The sequence below is a fragment of the Lissotriton helveticus genome, chromosome 6 (genome assembly GCF_964261635.1).
Source record: "Lissotriton helveticus chromosome 6, aLisHel1.1, whole genome shotgun sequence".
NCBI classification, from domain to species: Eukaryota; Metazoa; Chordata; class Amphibia; order Caudata; family Salamandridae; genus Lissotriton; species Lissotriton helveticus.
The window spans coordinates 931,905,001-931,917,930 of NC_136067.1; the positions used below are offsets into that span (position 1 = coordinate 931,905,001).

General features: G+C 47.0%; 1 protein-coding gene across 1 annotated transcript in view; it reads right to left on the minus strand.

The window, feature by feature from the left end:
- MTR (5-methyltetrahydrofolate-homocysteine methyltransferase) overlaps nt 1–12,930 on the minus strand; it is a 454,402-nt gene that overhangs the window by 63,444 nt on the left and 378,028 nt on the right. The window contains exon 30 of the mRNA XM_078648574.1: nt 8,957–9,157. Within this exon, the coding sequence (XP_078504700.1) occupies nt 8,957–9,157 (201 nt within the window). The remainder of the gene's footprint in view (nt 1–8,956; nt 9,158–12,930) is intronic.

Consider the following 12,930-nt stretch of genomic DNA (forward strand, 5'->3'; position numbering starts at 1 on the left):
TCAATATAAAAACCCATTGTTCATGACAAGGTCAGCTCGTCATACGCACACGACCAGTGTACTGCATGACGAGCTGAGCTCGTCATGAGCATGGAAGGGGTTAAATCCCCAACTCAGGTTGTATAGAAATAAATCAATCCAGATCAAAAGAGTTCATGCGATTTCAGTACACTTTTTACTATCCATAGTTTGATGTTAGAATGTACTTTATTGCACATTGTAAAGGGGTACAGGAGAACCAATGATGTTTGAAGGCATTTTCCTAAGACAAATAGGAGATCCTCTCTGACGTAACCACTGTTAATGTGTGTCCGGCCAAGTGGGTGGAACCCTTTAAAGAAGGCTTAAAGCTAGGGTGTCTATGGTTTCTACTAGGGCGGTTTCCCTGCTCTCTTGTAACATTTGCAGAAAGATGTCTGGAAATAAAATGTCCACTTGAGGAATCATGTTGTTAGAAATGGGTCTTCATAAATCCGTTTTTAATATGCTGGTGTACAGAAAGAGCAGGAAATTGCTTTTTTTTTTAGAGGGGGAAGGAGGGAGGGAGGTTGCATCCAGTTCTCTTCCCAGTAAATATTGCCTCTGTGTTTGTCACTTCGGTTATCATCTTAGGAAATTTTATTTTTGTTAACAGTTTTTCTATTTTTACAAGCTTAGAGTAAACACAACCTAGTGAGTGATTAGTGTCCCTTTAGCAAGCACAGGAATGGCCCAAGTAACCAAATCTGAGCTTAAAGAACAACAAGTTAAGGCCAACACGTCTCTTGCAACAAACCTGGCGATAATACGTATTGGCCACGTAAAAAAAACAGAGACTGACGGGCTATTTATTCTTGTTGTGAGCTCTGGCAACCTTTCGCCACAACAGCACACACACAAGAAATCAACACGATTATTTTTTAAGGCTTTATTACAAGTTCATATTAGTGCATAATAAATTAAACAAAATAATTGCACAAATTTATAAAATCATAGCAAGAGTGTAGGCACAGAAGGTAAATATTATGAAACCAGACAACATATTTTATTCAGTGCATGTTTGTTAGAATGCCTAATCTTGAAGCATCATAGCTATTACCATAGTGAAGGTTTAAGTATTTTCAACCCACATTCTTACCTGAACTTCATGTGTTTACCAGTTTGTAGGTCTGTCTACTAGAAAATGCCATGTTGTATCCCTAAGGAAAGAGAGGATATGAAACAAACAGCCCTGGGCCTTCAAGGGCCCAGTTCGGAGCTGCAGTGTCTGGAATATCAAAGTCCTAATCTTTCTCAGAGAGAGTACTGTTCACAACTATTGCATAATCTAAGCCATATGAACAAGTTACATACCTTCGGTAATGATGTATCTGTAAGAGACAGATGTAGTTACCCCCAGGCCTCAGAATGGATCTAGATAAAGTTTTTCATAGCAGTACACCTCCACGCCTGTAGGTGGGGTCTGTCGTCAGCGCCGGGTGATGTCGCGGTGTCTACTTAGATGCCGCTGCTGCACACTGACGTCAGTTCTGACCCGACTTTCCAAGCCAGAAGCGCAGAGCCCTCCAAGACACTCACCACTTGTGCACATAACTAGGGCCCTGAAAGGTCCCAAACACTAGAAGTCAATTTGCAGAACGGGGAGGATGGGTGGAACGGTAAGGAATCTAGAAGTACATATGTCTCTTACAGATGCATCGTTACCGAAGGTAAATAACTTGTTCATCTGAAAGAGACCATAGTTATAGATTCCTTACCTTAAAATAGATACCCCAGCAATGCCAACCCCAGTGGTGGGTCTGCGAACTAAGATCACACCAAGAAGACCTGGAGAACAGAACGGCCAAAAAAGCTGTCTCTCCGGACTTGGCTGTCCAGGCAGTAATATTTTGTGAACGTGTGCATTGATTCCCATGTGGCTGCCTGACAGATGTCAACTAACGGAACTCCACGTCCCAAAACAGTAGTGACTGCCGTTGCCCTGGTAGAGTGGGCACGCAGTCCTACCAGAGGTTCTTTTTTTGCCAAATAACAGATCTTAATGCATAAGACAACCCATCAAGAGATGGTACGTTTGTGCACTGCCAGCCCTTGCTTGGCATCCATATAACCCACGAAGAGTTGATCAGCCACCCATAATTCTTTAGTGCGGTCAAGGTAGAAGGACAGCATACATTTTGGGTCCAGACGGTTGATGCTCTCCTCCTCTTTGGAAGGGTGCTGAGGCGGGAAGAAGGTGGGCAACATGATAGTCTGGCCTATGTGGAAAGAAGTAACCAGTTTGGGCAGAAAAGAAGGCCCAGTACAAAGGAGCACTTTGTCCGGATGGACAGTAAGAAAGGGATGTTTGGGAGAAAGACCCTGAAGTTCACTCCCCCTGCGTGCAAGAGGAAAAGTATGTAATGGCTCAAAGGGAGCACACATAAGATAAGTGAGGACAAGATTCAAGTCCCACTGAGGCATTACGAAAGGAGGAGAAAAGAGATGAGTAATGCCCTTCAGAAATCTGTTAACGATAGGGGACTTGAAAAGAGAAGGCAGCTCAGGAAGGCGAAGAAAGGCTGAAATGGCCAAAAGATAGCCTTTAGGAGTGCCCAGAGCATAGCCCTGCTGGACCAAAAAAAAGAATGAAGAGGAGAACCTCTGAAAGAGGGGCAGAAAGGGGATCCACCGCCTTTGATGTGCACCATGCCAAAACTTTGTTCCATCTATAGGCGTAAACTGTTTTAGTGGAGGGACGTCTGGATGCCAAGATGACATTACAGACTTCGGGAGGAAGGTCGAAAATGGTCAATTGTCACTGCTCAATCTCCACGCAAGGAGGTGCAGACTGGTCAGGTTAGGGTGGAGAACAATCCCCTGAGGCTGCGACATCCTCCCGAAGAGGCAGTCTGATCAGAGGATCAATGGCTATGATCAAGAGCTCGGGGTACCAGACTCTTCGCGCCCAGTCCGAACCAACAAGAATTACTTGGGCCCGGTCGCGCTTGATCTTCTTTAGCACTTTGGGTACAAGTGATACAGGTGGAAAGGCGTACAAGAGACAGCAATTCCACTCGTGACTAAAAGCGAGCGAGTGCCACCTGGGAAACTCCAACGCCCAGAACTACTGACATTACGCGTTCTCTTCAGTAGTAAACAGATCTAACCAAGGATCTCCCAACTGCTGAAAGAGACCTTGCACCACCTCTCAGTGTAGACGCCATCTGTGATCCATCATGCACCGTCGGCTGAGTTAGTCTGCCTTGGCATTCAGGGAACCCACAAGTGTTGAACCACCAGGGTTAAGCCCTGATGTTTCAGCCTTGTCCAAAAGCGAAGAGCCTCTTGACATAGGGTCCACGAACCCACTCCACCCTGTTTGTAACAGTACCACATGGCGGTGGTGTTGTCCGTGAACACCTGCACTACTCTTCCTTTGACAGAAGGATGGAATACCTAGAGTGCAAGATGAATCACCCGGAGCTCCAGAAGGTTGATGTGGAGCCCAGAGTCTGCCGGAGCCCAGAGACCCCTGATCTCCGCCTCTCCCATGTGGCCGCCCCATTCCAGTTGTGATGCATCAGTCACCACATGAACTCTGTTTGGGGAAGGGAGAGGGATCTGCCGCTGACCCAATCTTGGTTCATTAGCCACCACTGCAACTGACTCGCAGTCCCCTCCAAGATCTGGACAACATCGGAAAGATTGCCCTGATGCTGCGCCCACTGGAATTTCAGATCCTACTGCAGAGCCCGCATATGCCATCTGGCATGATCTACTAGCAGCATGCAGGAGGCCGTGAGGCGCAGCAGCCTCAGGGTCATTCTCACCGAAATCTGGGATAGAGGCTGAAACAACGGAATCATAGCCCGAATGTCCCGGACTCGTTGTTTGGGAGGAGAGACGCGAAACCGTGCCGTGTCCAGAACCGCTCTGATGAAGAGGCGTTTCTGAGAGGGAATCAGGTGCGACTTTGGCACATTGATGACCCCCATCAGATGCAGGAGGTCGGCCGCAGTCTGGAGTTGGGAGACGACTGCCTGAGGTGAGCCCGCCTTCAACAGCCAGTCGTAGAGATAGGGGAAGACTGGAACCCCTGATCTGCGCAGATAAGCTATGACCACCGCCATTACTAATGTGAACACCCGAGGGGAGCTGGTAAGGCAAAAGGGGAGCACGGTAAACGGAAAATGCTTGTGTCCTGTCGTGAACCGTAGGTAACACCGGTGGGCTGGCAGGACAGGAATGTGAAAATAGGCATCCTGCAAATCCAATGCTATCATCCAGTCTTGCGGGTCGAGGTCAGACAAGACCTGAGCAAGCGTCAACCTTTTAAACTTCTCCTTTCGGAGGAAGCGATTGACGTCCCTGAGATCCAAGATAGGATGAAGGCCCTTGTCCTACTTGGGAACCAGAAAGTAGTGGGAGTAGCAACCACAACCTACTTCTGGGACAGGAACGTGCTCGATGGCTCCCTTGGCCAAGAGAGCCGTAATTTCCTGCTGGAGAAGTGCCAGATGATCCTCCGACATATCGTGGTAAGGAGGTAGCATGGAAGGAAGGGTAGTCTCGAAGGGGAGGGAGTAGCCCCTTCGTACTATCTGCAAAACCCACCTGTCTGAAGTGATGGTGTGCCAGTGGTGGAGGTGATGGTGAATCCTGCTGCCCACTGGCATTTGATGGGCCTGAAAGGTCGGACTAGGAGGGTTTGGAGGCTGCTGCAGAGGGGGGTTGGTGGACTGGCCCGCCCGCTGGCCCCCGGAACCACGACACTGGTTCCCACGTCCCTGGCCGCGTGAAGGCTGGGTAAGTTGCTGCGGCCTGTGGCCCTAGGTGGTACGTAGCAGGACACCCCTTCCGTAGCCACGAAAGGGGCGAAAAGCAGGCTGAATCAGATGGGAGGAGGGGCCCAAGGACTTGGGTGTAGCCTGTGAGTCCTTGAAGCGAGCTAGGGCGTGGTCTGCTTTGTCGCCAAAGAGGCGACAGCCATCAAGGGGCATGTATATCAAGGTGTTCTGGACAGCCCCTGAAAATCCAGTGGACCTCATCCAGGCTTAGCGACAAAGCGCTAATGACGTTGAAATAGTCCTGCTCGAGAGTCAGCGGTGTCCAGCCCACAACCGATCGTAAACTTTGCTGCATCTGCATGGGAGAGCACTGTGGGGGACTCCTCCAGACACTGAGGCAGCACTTGCGCCACTGTATCCCACACGGAGTGCGAATAACGGCCCAAGAGGCATGCAGTGTGTACGGACCGCAGCCCTAAGCTGGCGGAAGAGAACGTTTTCTTCCCAAGATGGTCCAGCTTCTTGGATTCCCTTTCTGGTGGAGCGGTAGAGAAGACACTCTTGGAGGTGGAGGCTTGGACCACCAAGCTCTCCGGGGTGGAGTGTTGGGAGAGGAAAGTGGGGTTGTCTAGAGCCAGGCCGTGGCGTCGGGCGATCATCCTGTCCACTGGAGCCCGCGTGATGGGCCTGGACCAGGTGCCCAAAAGTATGTCAGTGAGGGCCTCATTAAACGGAAGCAGGGGCTCCGAAGAGCTTGTCACTGGTTGAAGCACCTCAATCAGGAGGTTAGTCCTGACCGCCACCGTAGGAAGCTCAAGATTGAGAGCCTCGGCCGCCCTACTCAACACCACAGCGTATGACGCTCCCTCCTCCTTAGCCACGGTAGGAGGAGACAAAATGCCAATGTCGGGTGAAGTGTCAAGACCACTGGCTTCCCCCAGTTCCTCCCTCCAGTCCTGTTCAGAACCAAGCTGGTCAGTTAAGGGGTCACCTGGCCCCTCCCAGTCCTCCTCATCTTCCTCTGGTTGCCACTGTGATTCGAAAGGGGCCTCAGAAGTGAACAGGGGTACGAAAATCCCACCCGGCGCCAGATCCGGCGATGATCGATGCCGGTCCGGCACTGTGTCCATGCCAGGAAGGAGGCTGGGGTTGATGCCGGTCGTCTCCAGGGCCTTGTGGAGGCATAATAAGGTCAACCAGTGCCGATCCCGATCCAGGCCTGGATCTAAGGGCGGCCTGCGGCGCCGGGGACAGAGCCGCCGGCAGTAAAGACCTAGGCCCCCTAACCGATGCCGCGGGGCCTGAAGGCGCGCCAGCGGAGTTGGTCCGCCCAAAGATGGCATGGGTCACCTCGTAGAACATACAAAGCTGGGGGGAGGAGGGGGTGTCGCTCCGGTCCCGAAAAGGGATGGAAGCTCGGAGTCGACCCATCAGGCTCCACGTGTGGAGCCGCAGGAGTGGCACCACCTGCGCGACTCGTTGAGTTCGCCGACATTCGAGAAGAAGGCGAAGAGCGACGATGCTTCTTCGACTTCTTCTTATGCTTTGACTTACCCGACCCGAGTGCGAAGACTTCGATGACTTTGAGCCGGACTGATGGCGGCTCTGCGACCGGTCGCTCGACCTCCCTCTGGACCGGGACCTCGAACGGCGGGGAGCCGACTGCCATCATTCAAGCAGCTTTTGGGACAGCTACCGCAAAGCCTTTCGGCGTCAACAACTGACAGTCGGAACACGACTTGAGGTCATGGTCGCGCTCCAGGCAAAAGAGGCACACGTGGTACGGATCCGTCACCAACATCAGTCAGTTACAGGAACCGTAGGCTTTGAAATCGGGCATCCCTCGTGCACCTGTTCGGAGTCGGAGACTCGAAACAAGACGTCAACAAAAGTCGAGAAAAACTTAGTAAAAAAATGACTGAGGTACCGTCCTTCCCGTATTTGCGCTGGCTGGTGCGGAAAAAGAAAGAACTTCCGTCTGCGCGCGAGGGCATTGTCTAAGAAGCTGCCGCGACATCATCCCGGCGACTATGACGACGAACGTGGAGCCGACCGATGCCACCTTCCGACGCGCAGAGGTACTGCTGACTAAAAAAATTTCTGAATCCAGTCTGACGCCTGGGGGTAATTCTAAGGTAAGGAATCTATAACTAACGTGTTTCTTTCAGATCCTCAAATTTATTCCTTCGGGTTACATATCGAAAAACCAATGCAAATCCCAATTGCTTAAGTGCGAATGATGTCTATTACCCCATACAGTTAAAAACAGCGAAATACCTCATCATCATCATAGTGTGGGGGTAAATCACCCCCACTGTCAAGCTAATCAGAAAATAAGACAAAAAAGAGGTGAAGCCTCTGGGGAAGGCATTGCGAAATAGAAAGTGTTGCTCTAAATCACAGTTTACATGAACATGGTGCTTTGAAGTGGAGTCAAGACGTGACCTTAGTAGAGGTCAAAATAAATTCGGCACAAGGTCAGACACCCCAGTCAGCAGAGGCTTAAGCACCGGCACCAACCTAGTCAGGGCCACCGTCGGTAGAAAAAGAACCAGTGCAGATCTTTGAGTTGGAATGGAAGTCCGCCCTGGAGAAAGTGCGGAACCAGAAGTGGGTTCAAAAGGCACAGATGGTGCCAGGAAGATTAAGTTGGTGGTAATCCGGCTGGAGATCCCTGGGGATGCTTGGTGCTAGAAGGCATGCCCGAGGAGCCAAAAGAAGGCCAAAAATACACAACATGGACTCCTTTAAGACATTGAACTGCTGCAGCATAACTAATAGCCCAAAAAAATCAGTGTGCAACAGGACCGTTTGAGAAATCCACTACACTATCAGTAGTGAGTATGATTGATACATTGACGCTCTTCTGACTTCTCTTTGGATACAGGTTGGTGGGATTGAGAGTCAAGTTCTTCTTCAACTTGTAATACTTCTATCTGGACTTCGATGTCGACTTACAAGATGACCTTGACTACGAAGAGGACTGGAAGCGACCTCGACAGCAGGAACAAGTCCGCACACTGGACTTTGAGTGGGACTTACGTGAGGTCTGTAACTTCTTATGGTGTTCAGAGTCATACAGCTTTGCGTCACAATCCCAGATTGACTTTGGATGTATTAGGCACACTCTTCATGCAACTTGGAATCATGCCTGAGCCCAAACACCAGAAGAATACCCCATGCAGGTCTGTTACCGACATCTATTTCCGGCAGTCACATTAGAGCTTGAACCCTATAGTCTTCGGTGGGGGTCATCATTACCTTGCATACTGGGAAATATTTTACAAGGAGTTTCCAACTGGCAAAAATGGAGCACAGCTCCGTATTCCAATGCATAAAAAGAAAAAAATTGACATCCGCACACAGGGTTGGCGCCTGTATGCTCCCTAGCCTATGTGGCATTGCTGCTGGGATAACCTCAGGATCCAATCTTGCACCTGGGGAATATCATAAAGGCGAGGAATCTGTGAATAGAAATATCTATCAGAAATGATACAATTCGAAATGTCACATATTGTGAACTAAAGGTAATAAAATATTATAAATGGAGAGGCATTAGTGTGACTACATGGATTCTAAATCCAATAATTCACTGCTATGACATAGGAACAGTGGGGATCAGAACTTGTTACCCACCGCTGATGTGTCAGAGAAATTTCAGGCTGCTCTCACTGACCTCTCTAGGAGCCAATCAGAACAGCATTTAGGGCAGCCTACCCAGCTTATGGGGAGGACGGAAAGTAAGGCAGAGACAGCTATTGGGGTGGGAAGCAGGTTTCTTTTTTTTTACATTTGGGACAGGGAGGAGGGACCATATTATGTATAGCGCTCCTATTAATTACTCCTCTGCACCTGTGTAGCAGTTGAAAGTAGTGGCAAATGATTTACAGGGCCATACATAAGAAAGTTATTGATGGGTAAAAAGTGAATAACTGGAATTCTTTTGGGCTCTGTGTAACATCAAAAACAGAACTTGAGATTTACACACAAAAATAGACCTACCCAATCTGTCCTTCCACAGGACAATATCAGCCTGTTGCAATTGGTGTGTGTACTATTAAATAGGTACAACGCAAAGCAATAAAAACATATTTGGACTGGCAAATATTTCACAGTAATCCAATGAAAACGGCCTCAGCATATCGATGTGATACAAAACAAGAGGGAAAAGGTATTTCCACAATGAAAATCTAGCTCTTCTCCCGTACCTCTGCTAATCGGTCTCCCAATGCTTTCACCATGATGCTGCTGTAGTCATCAAACTGGTTCTCATAATCTTTGCTCAGGTCGTCTACTCCAAAGCAAGCAACAGCGAACAGGCCGATGTAGTCAACAACACCAGAGTTCTTTGGGGCCACAAAGTCAGAGAGGCAGTAGTATGGATCTGTGCAAGAGGAGTCTTTTTCAGACTAGAGAAAAACAAACACATCCTTCAGTAAACAGGGCAAAATAATATGCTATCTTAATTATTGTTGAGTATTGGTGAATCATTATACAGAATCCACAGAAACCACTAGAGTAGGGAAAATATGTTCATAATCCATGATTTCAGACAACATTTTTGCAAACTGTAAACAAATGAGGATATTAATGTAAATGAATCAGGCAACAAAATACACCTCGAGTGTATGTCTCATGATGAGGATACCAGGCAGCCTTCAACCAAGGTAGTGAAATCACACCTCTACCATCAAGGCAAAGATATATTTTTCAATAAAAAATGATTTAGTACCTGCATCTTTAGAGTCTCAACAATGTATAGGGCAGATGCTTAAGGTGTTGTTACTGTAGGAAAAGTGACATTGTGATACCCCATCTACCACACAGGCAAAATGCCCTATCTATAGTTTCTTGGGGACACGTAATGCCCCTATGATGGTGGTGCTCTAGACAGTTGCACCTTATTGCCTCAATGTAGCCTTGGCCAGTCAATGACCTAAGCAATCACAGGAAGATCTTGTGGAGGAGGTCTTGTCCATCACAGCTGCACACAGAACAATGGTTATGTAGGATTTTATAAAAAAATATATATATAACAAAATCAATTTAGTGCTATCACTCATTAATCCAAAGCGTTCAAGGCAGACTCAAAACAGTATTCCATTTACATTTCATAATACATAGCTCAATCAGAATTGTCATCTGAATGTTATTAAACACAGAGAAATTATTAACTATCACAACGTTAATCATTCGACAAACACGAGGCCAGTAGATACAATTGTGCTGTGCTGTGTTCAAACGAACACCCAAATGTGTACAGACAAAGGTGTGATTTACAAAAAAGTTCAAATGATCAAGGAATAATTTTACAATCAGTACCTAAATATGGAGAATCAGGTAATAATATTAAAGACATTTTGGCCCTAACTTATATGAGTGTGCTGACATTACAACACAACACAGGAATCTAATCGATCTTCATTAAGAGAAAGTGTTAGGAGCAACTGGTCTTCACTGTGTTTTAGTCGCTAAGGTAAAAAACATCTAATTGATGGAAGGTATGAGAGTTGGCATACTAGAGAGTAAAACAGTGTTACACTGAAACACCAGCATTTGTTAGTGCTAATCGAGACTTGTAGAGCCAATCAGACAAGAAAGAGGTACAGCAACTTTAAAAACTATGTCTTGACAATCCAATTTTAAATGCCAGAAGATGTGGTATTGTGAGACTGTCTCTATTAACTGTGAAGGAGAAAATGTGGCTTTCTTCACCACAGCTTCTTTCAACTGATAGAGCAGTCTTCAAATCACAAGAGCTCCGAAATTGAAGACACATAAGGAGATTACTCGTGTTGGGGTACAGCCTCCTTTTCACACACAGGGACATATATAAGTGCTAAGTCCTAATGATCCATAGAGCATTTTCAGGAGTTAAATCCCAATAATACTAAGAGGACTCCTTTTCTTTCTTTAGTGTATCAGGGACTAATCAGCCAACATTACGGGGATGGCAGGGAAGGTGCATTGAAAGAAGCTAAAAAGAATTGTGAAAGCCGATAGGCCTGCCTTTAAAAATCCACACTACTGCTTTGTTCCATGGCAATTACTCCTCTGTTTTGATATTCATTTAGATATGTTTTAGAAAGCTATAAAATATTTTTTAAGTGATTTCCTAAAGTTTGCTCTATTTGGTTAAGGCCTAATAAGGTAACAAAATATCAGATTTCACAGTTTTTCCAATGTTTTTATTGGCTTGGATGAACACGATACCTACCTTTGGTAATGCCTTATCTGATAGAGACACTATCTAGCCGCTGATTCCATACCTTAGAATATTTCCCTGGCATCAGACTGCATTGTTAAACTTTTCGATCACTACCTCTGCACGCCGGCAGGTGGCATCTTTCGGGTCGGCATCCGTGTCATAATTGATTTGCATGGTGTCTATATCGGTGCCAGCCCAGCACTCTGACATCGCTTGTTTTTCATGAACTTTCCACACCAGAAGTGCATAGCCACAAAGGTTACTGACGTAACAGTATGCAGACACTAGATACCTCATTAGGGCTACTCAATATGGAGAAATCCCTCTTTATAGGTGGGTCTGTGAACCGATTTATACCAGGAAGTTCTGGAGGGTTGAAAGGGCAAAATGCCCGTAACGACACACCTGACTTTCCAGGCAGTAGTGCTTTGTAAATCTGTTGGAAGGACGCCTACGTTGCAGCCTCACAGATGTCCAGGACAAGGACTCTTCAAGCTAATACAGTGTTCATAGCTTTGGCTCTGGAGGAACAAGCCTGCAAGCCCTTACTGGGCTGCTTTTTGACAAGTGCATAGCATATTTTAATGAAGAGCACTACGCATCATGACATGATCCGTTTCTGCACAGCCTCTCTTTTCTTAAGCCCCGAGAAACACAATGAAGAGTAGATCATCTACCCAGAACTCTCTGGTACAATCAATGTAGAACCACAATGCTATTTTTGGGGCCAGGTCGTAGAATCTCTCCTACTCTTTGGAAGAGTGAGGTGGAGCAAAGAAGATAGGCAATGTGATGGAATGGCCTTAGTGAAAAGGTGTTACCACTTTAGGCAGGAAAGAGGCATGTGTTCTTAATACCAGTTTGTCTGGGAAAAAAGTTGTGTAGGGGGATGCACAGAAAGTGCTTGCAGTTTATGAACCCTCCTGGCCAATGTAATGGCCACTAGAAAGGCTTTTTTTTAAGGTTAACTGGTGCTGAGGATAAATATGCTAGAACTCATAAGAGTAAGCACATCATGAAGTTCAAAACTAAGTTCAGATCCCACTGGAGCATGAAGGGCTTTGAAGGGAACATAAGACTTAAAATCCTGCCTGGAGTATAGAGAGAATGGGTAGGTTGGTAAAAAATCTGCAGCTAGATCATGTCTCTACCAGATAAGGTGTAACCAAAGGTAAATAGCTTGTCCATTTGATAGAGGCATCTAGCCGTAGATTCCTTACCTTAGGATAGATACCTAAGCAATACCATCACGGAGGAGGGACTGTTGACAAGTTTAGACCAGGAAGTCCTGCAGGACAGAACGGCCAAAAAGGCCGTCCATGCGGACTTGACTGTCCTCGCAGTAGTGCACAGTGAATGTGTGCAGTGATGCCTGAAAAATGTCAAGGACTGGAACACCACGTTGCAACGCACTCGTTGCAGCCTTAGCTCTGGTGGAATGAGGAGGCTGTTTCTTGACCAGAGCATTACAAAGTTTGATGCAGAGAACGACCCATCACGAGACCCTTTCTTTGATCCAACGTATCCCACGAAGAGTTGGTTGTCCGCCTGCAACTCTTCAGTACAGTCAAGGTAGAAAAACCACACTCTTTTGAGTCCAGATAGTGTAGTCCCTCCTCCTCTTTGGAGAGGTGCGGAGGAGCATAGAAAGTGGGCAAGGTGACAGATTGCCCCACGTGAAATGGTTTTACTACTTTCTGCAAGAAAGACGTTCTAGTGCGAAGCACCAACTTATCAGGGAAGATAGTCAGGTAAGGAGGCCTGGGTGATAGAGCATGCAATTTGCTCCCCCCCTGGCAGAAGTTATAGCCACCAAAAAGGCTGTTTTGATGGTAAGCAGCCAGACTGGGCTGTTTGAACGGAGCACACACGAGGAAGGTAAGAACCAAAATAAGGTCCCACTGAGGCATGGTAAATGGGGCAGGTGAGAAGATATGTGCAGATCTTTAAGAAATCAATTTACAATAGGGAATT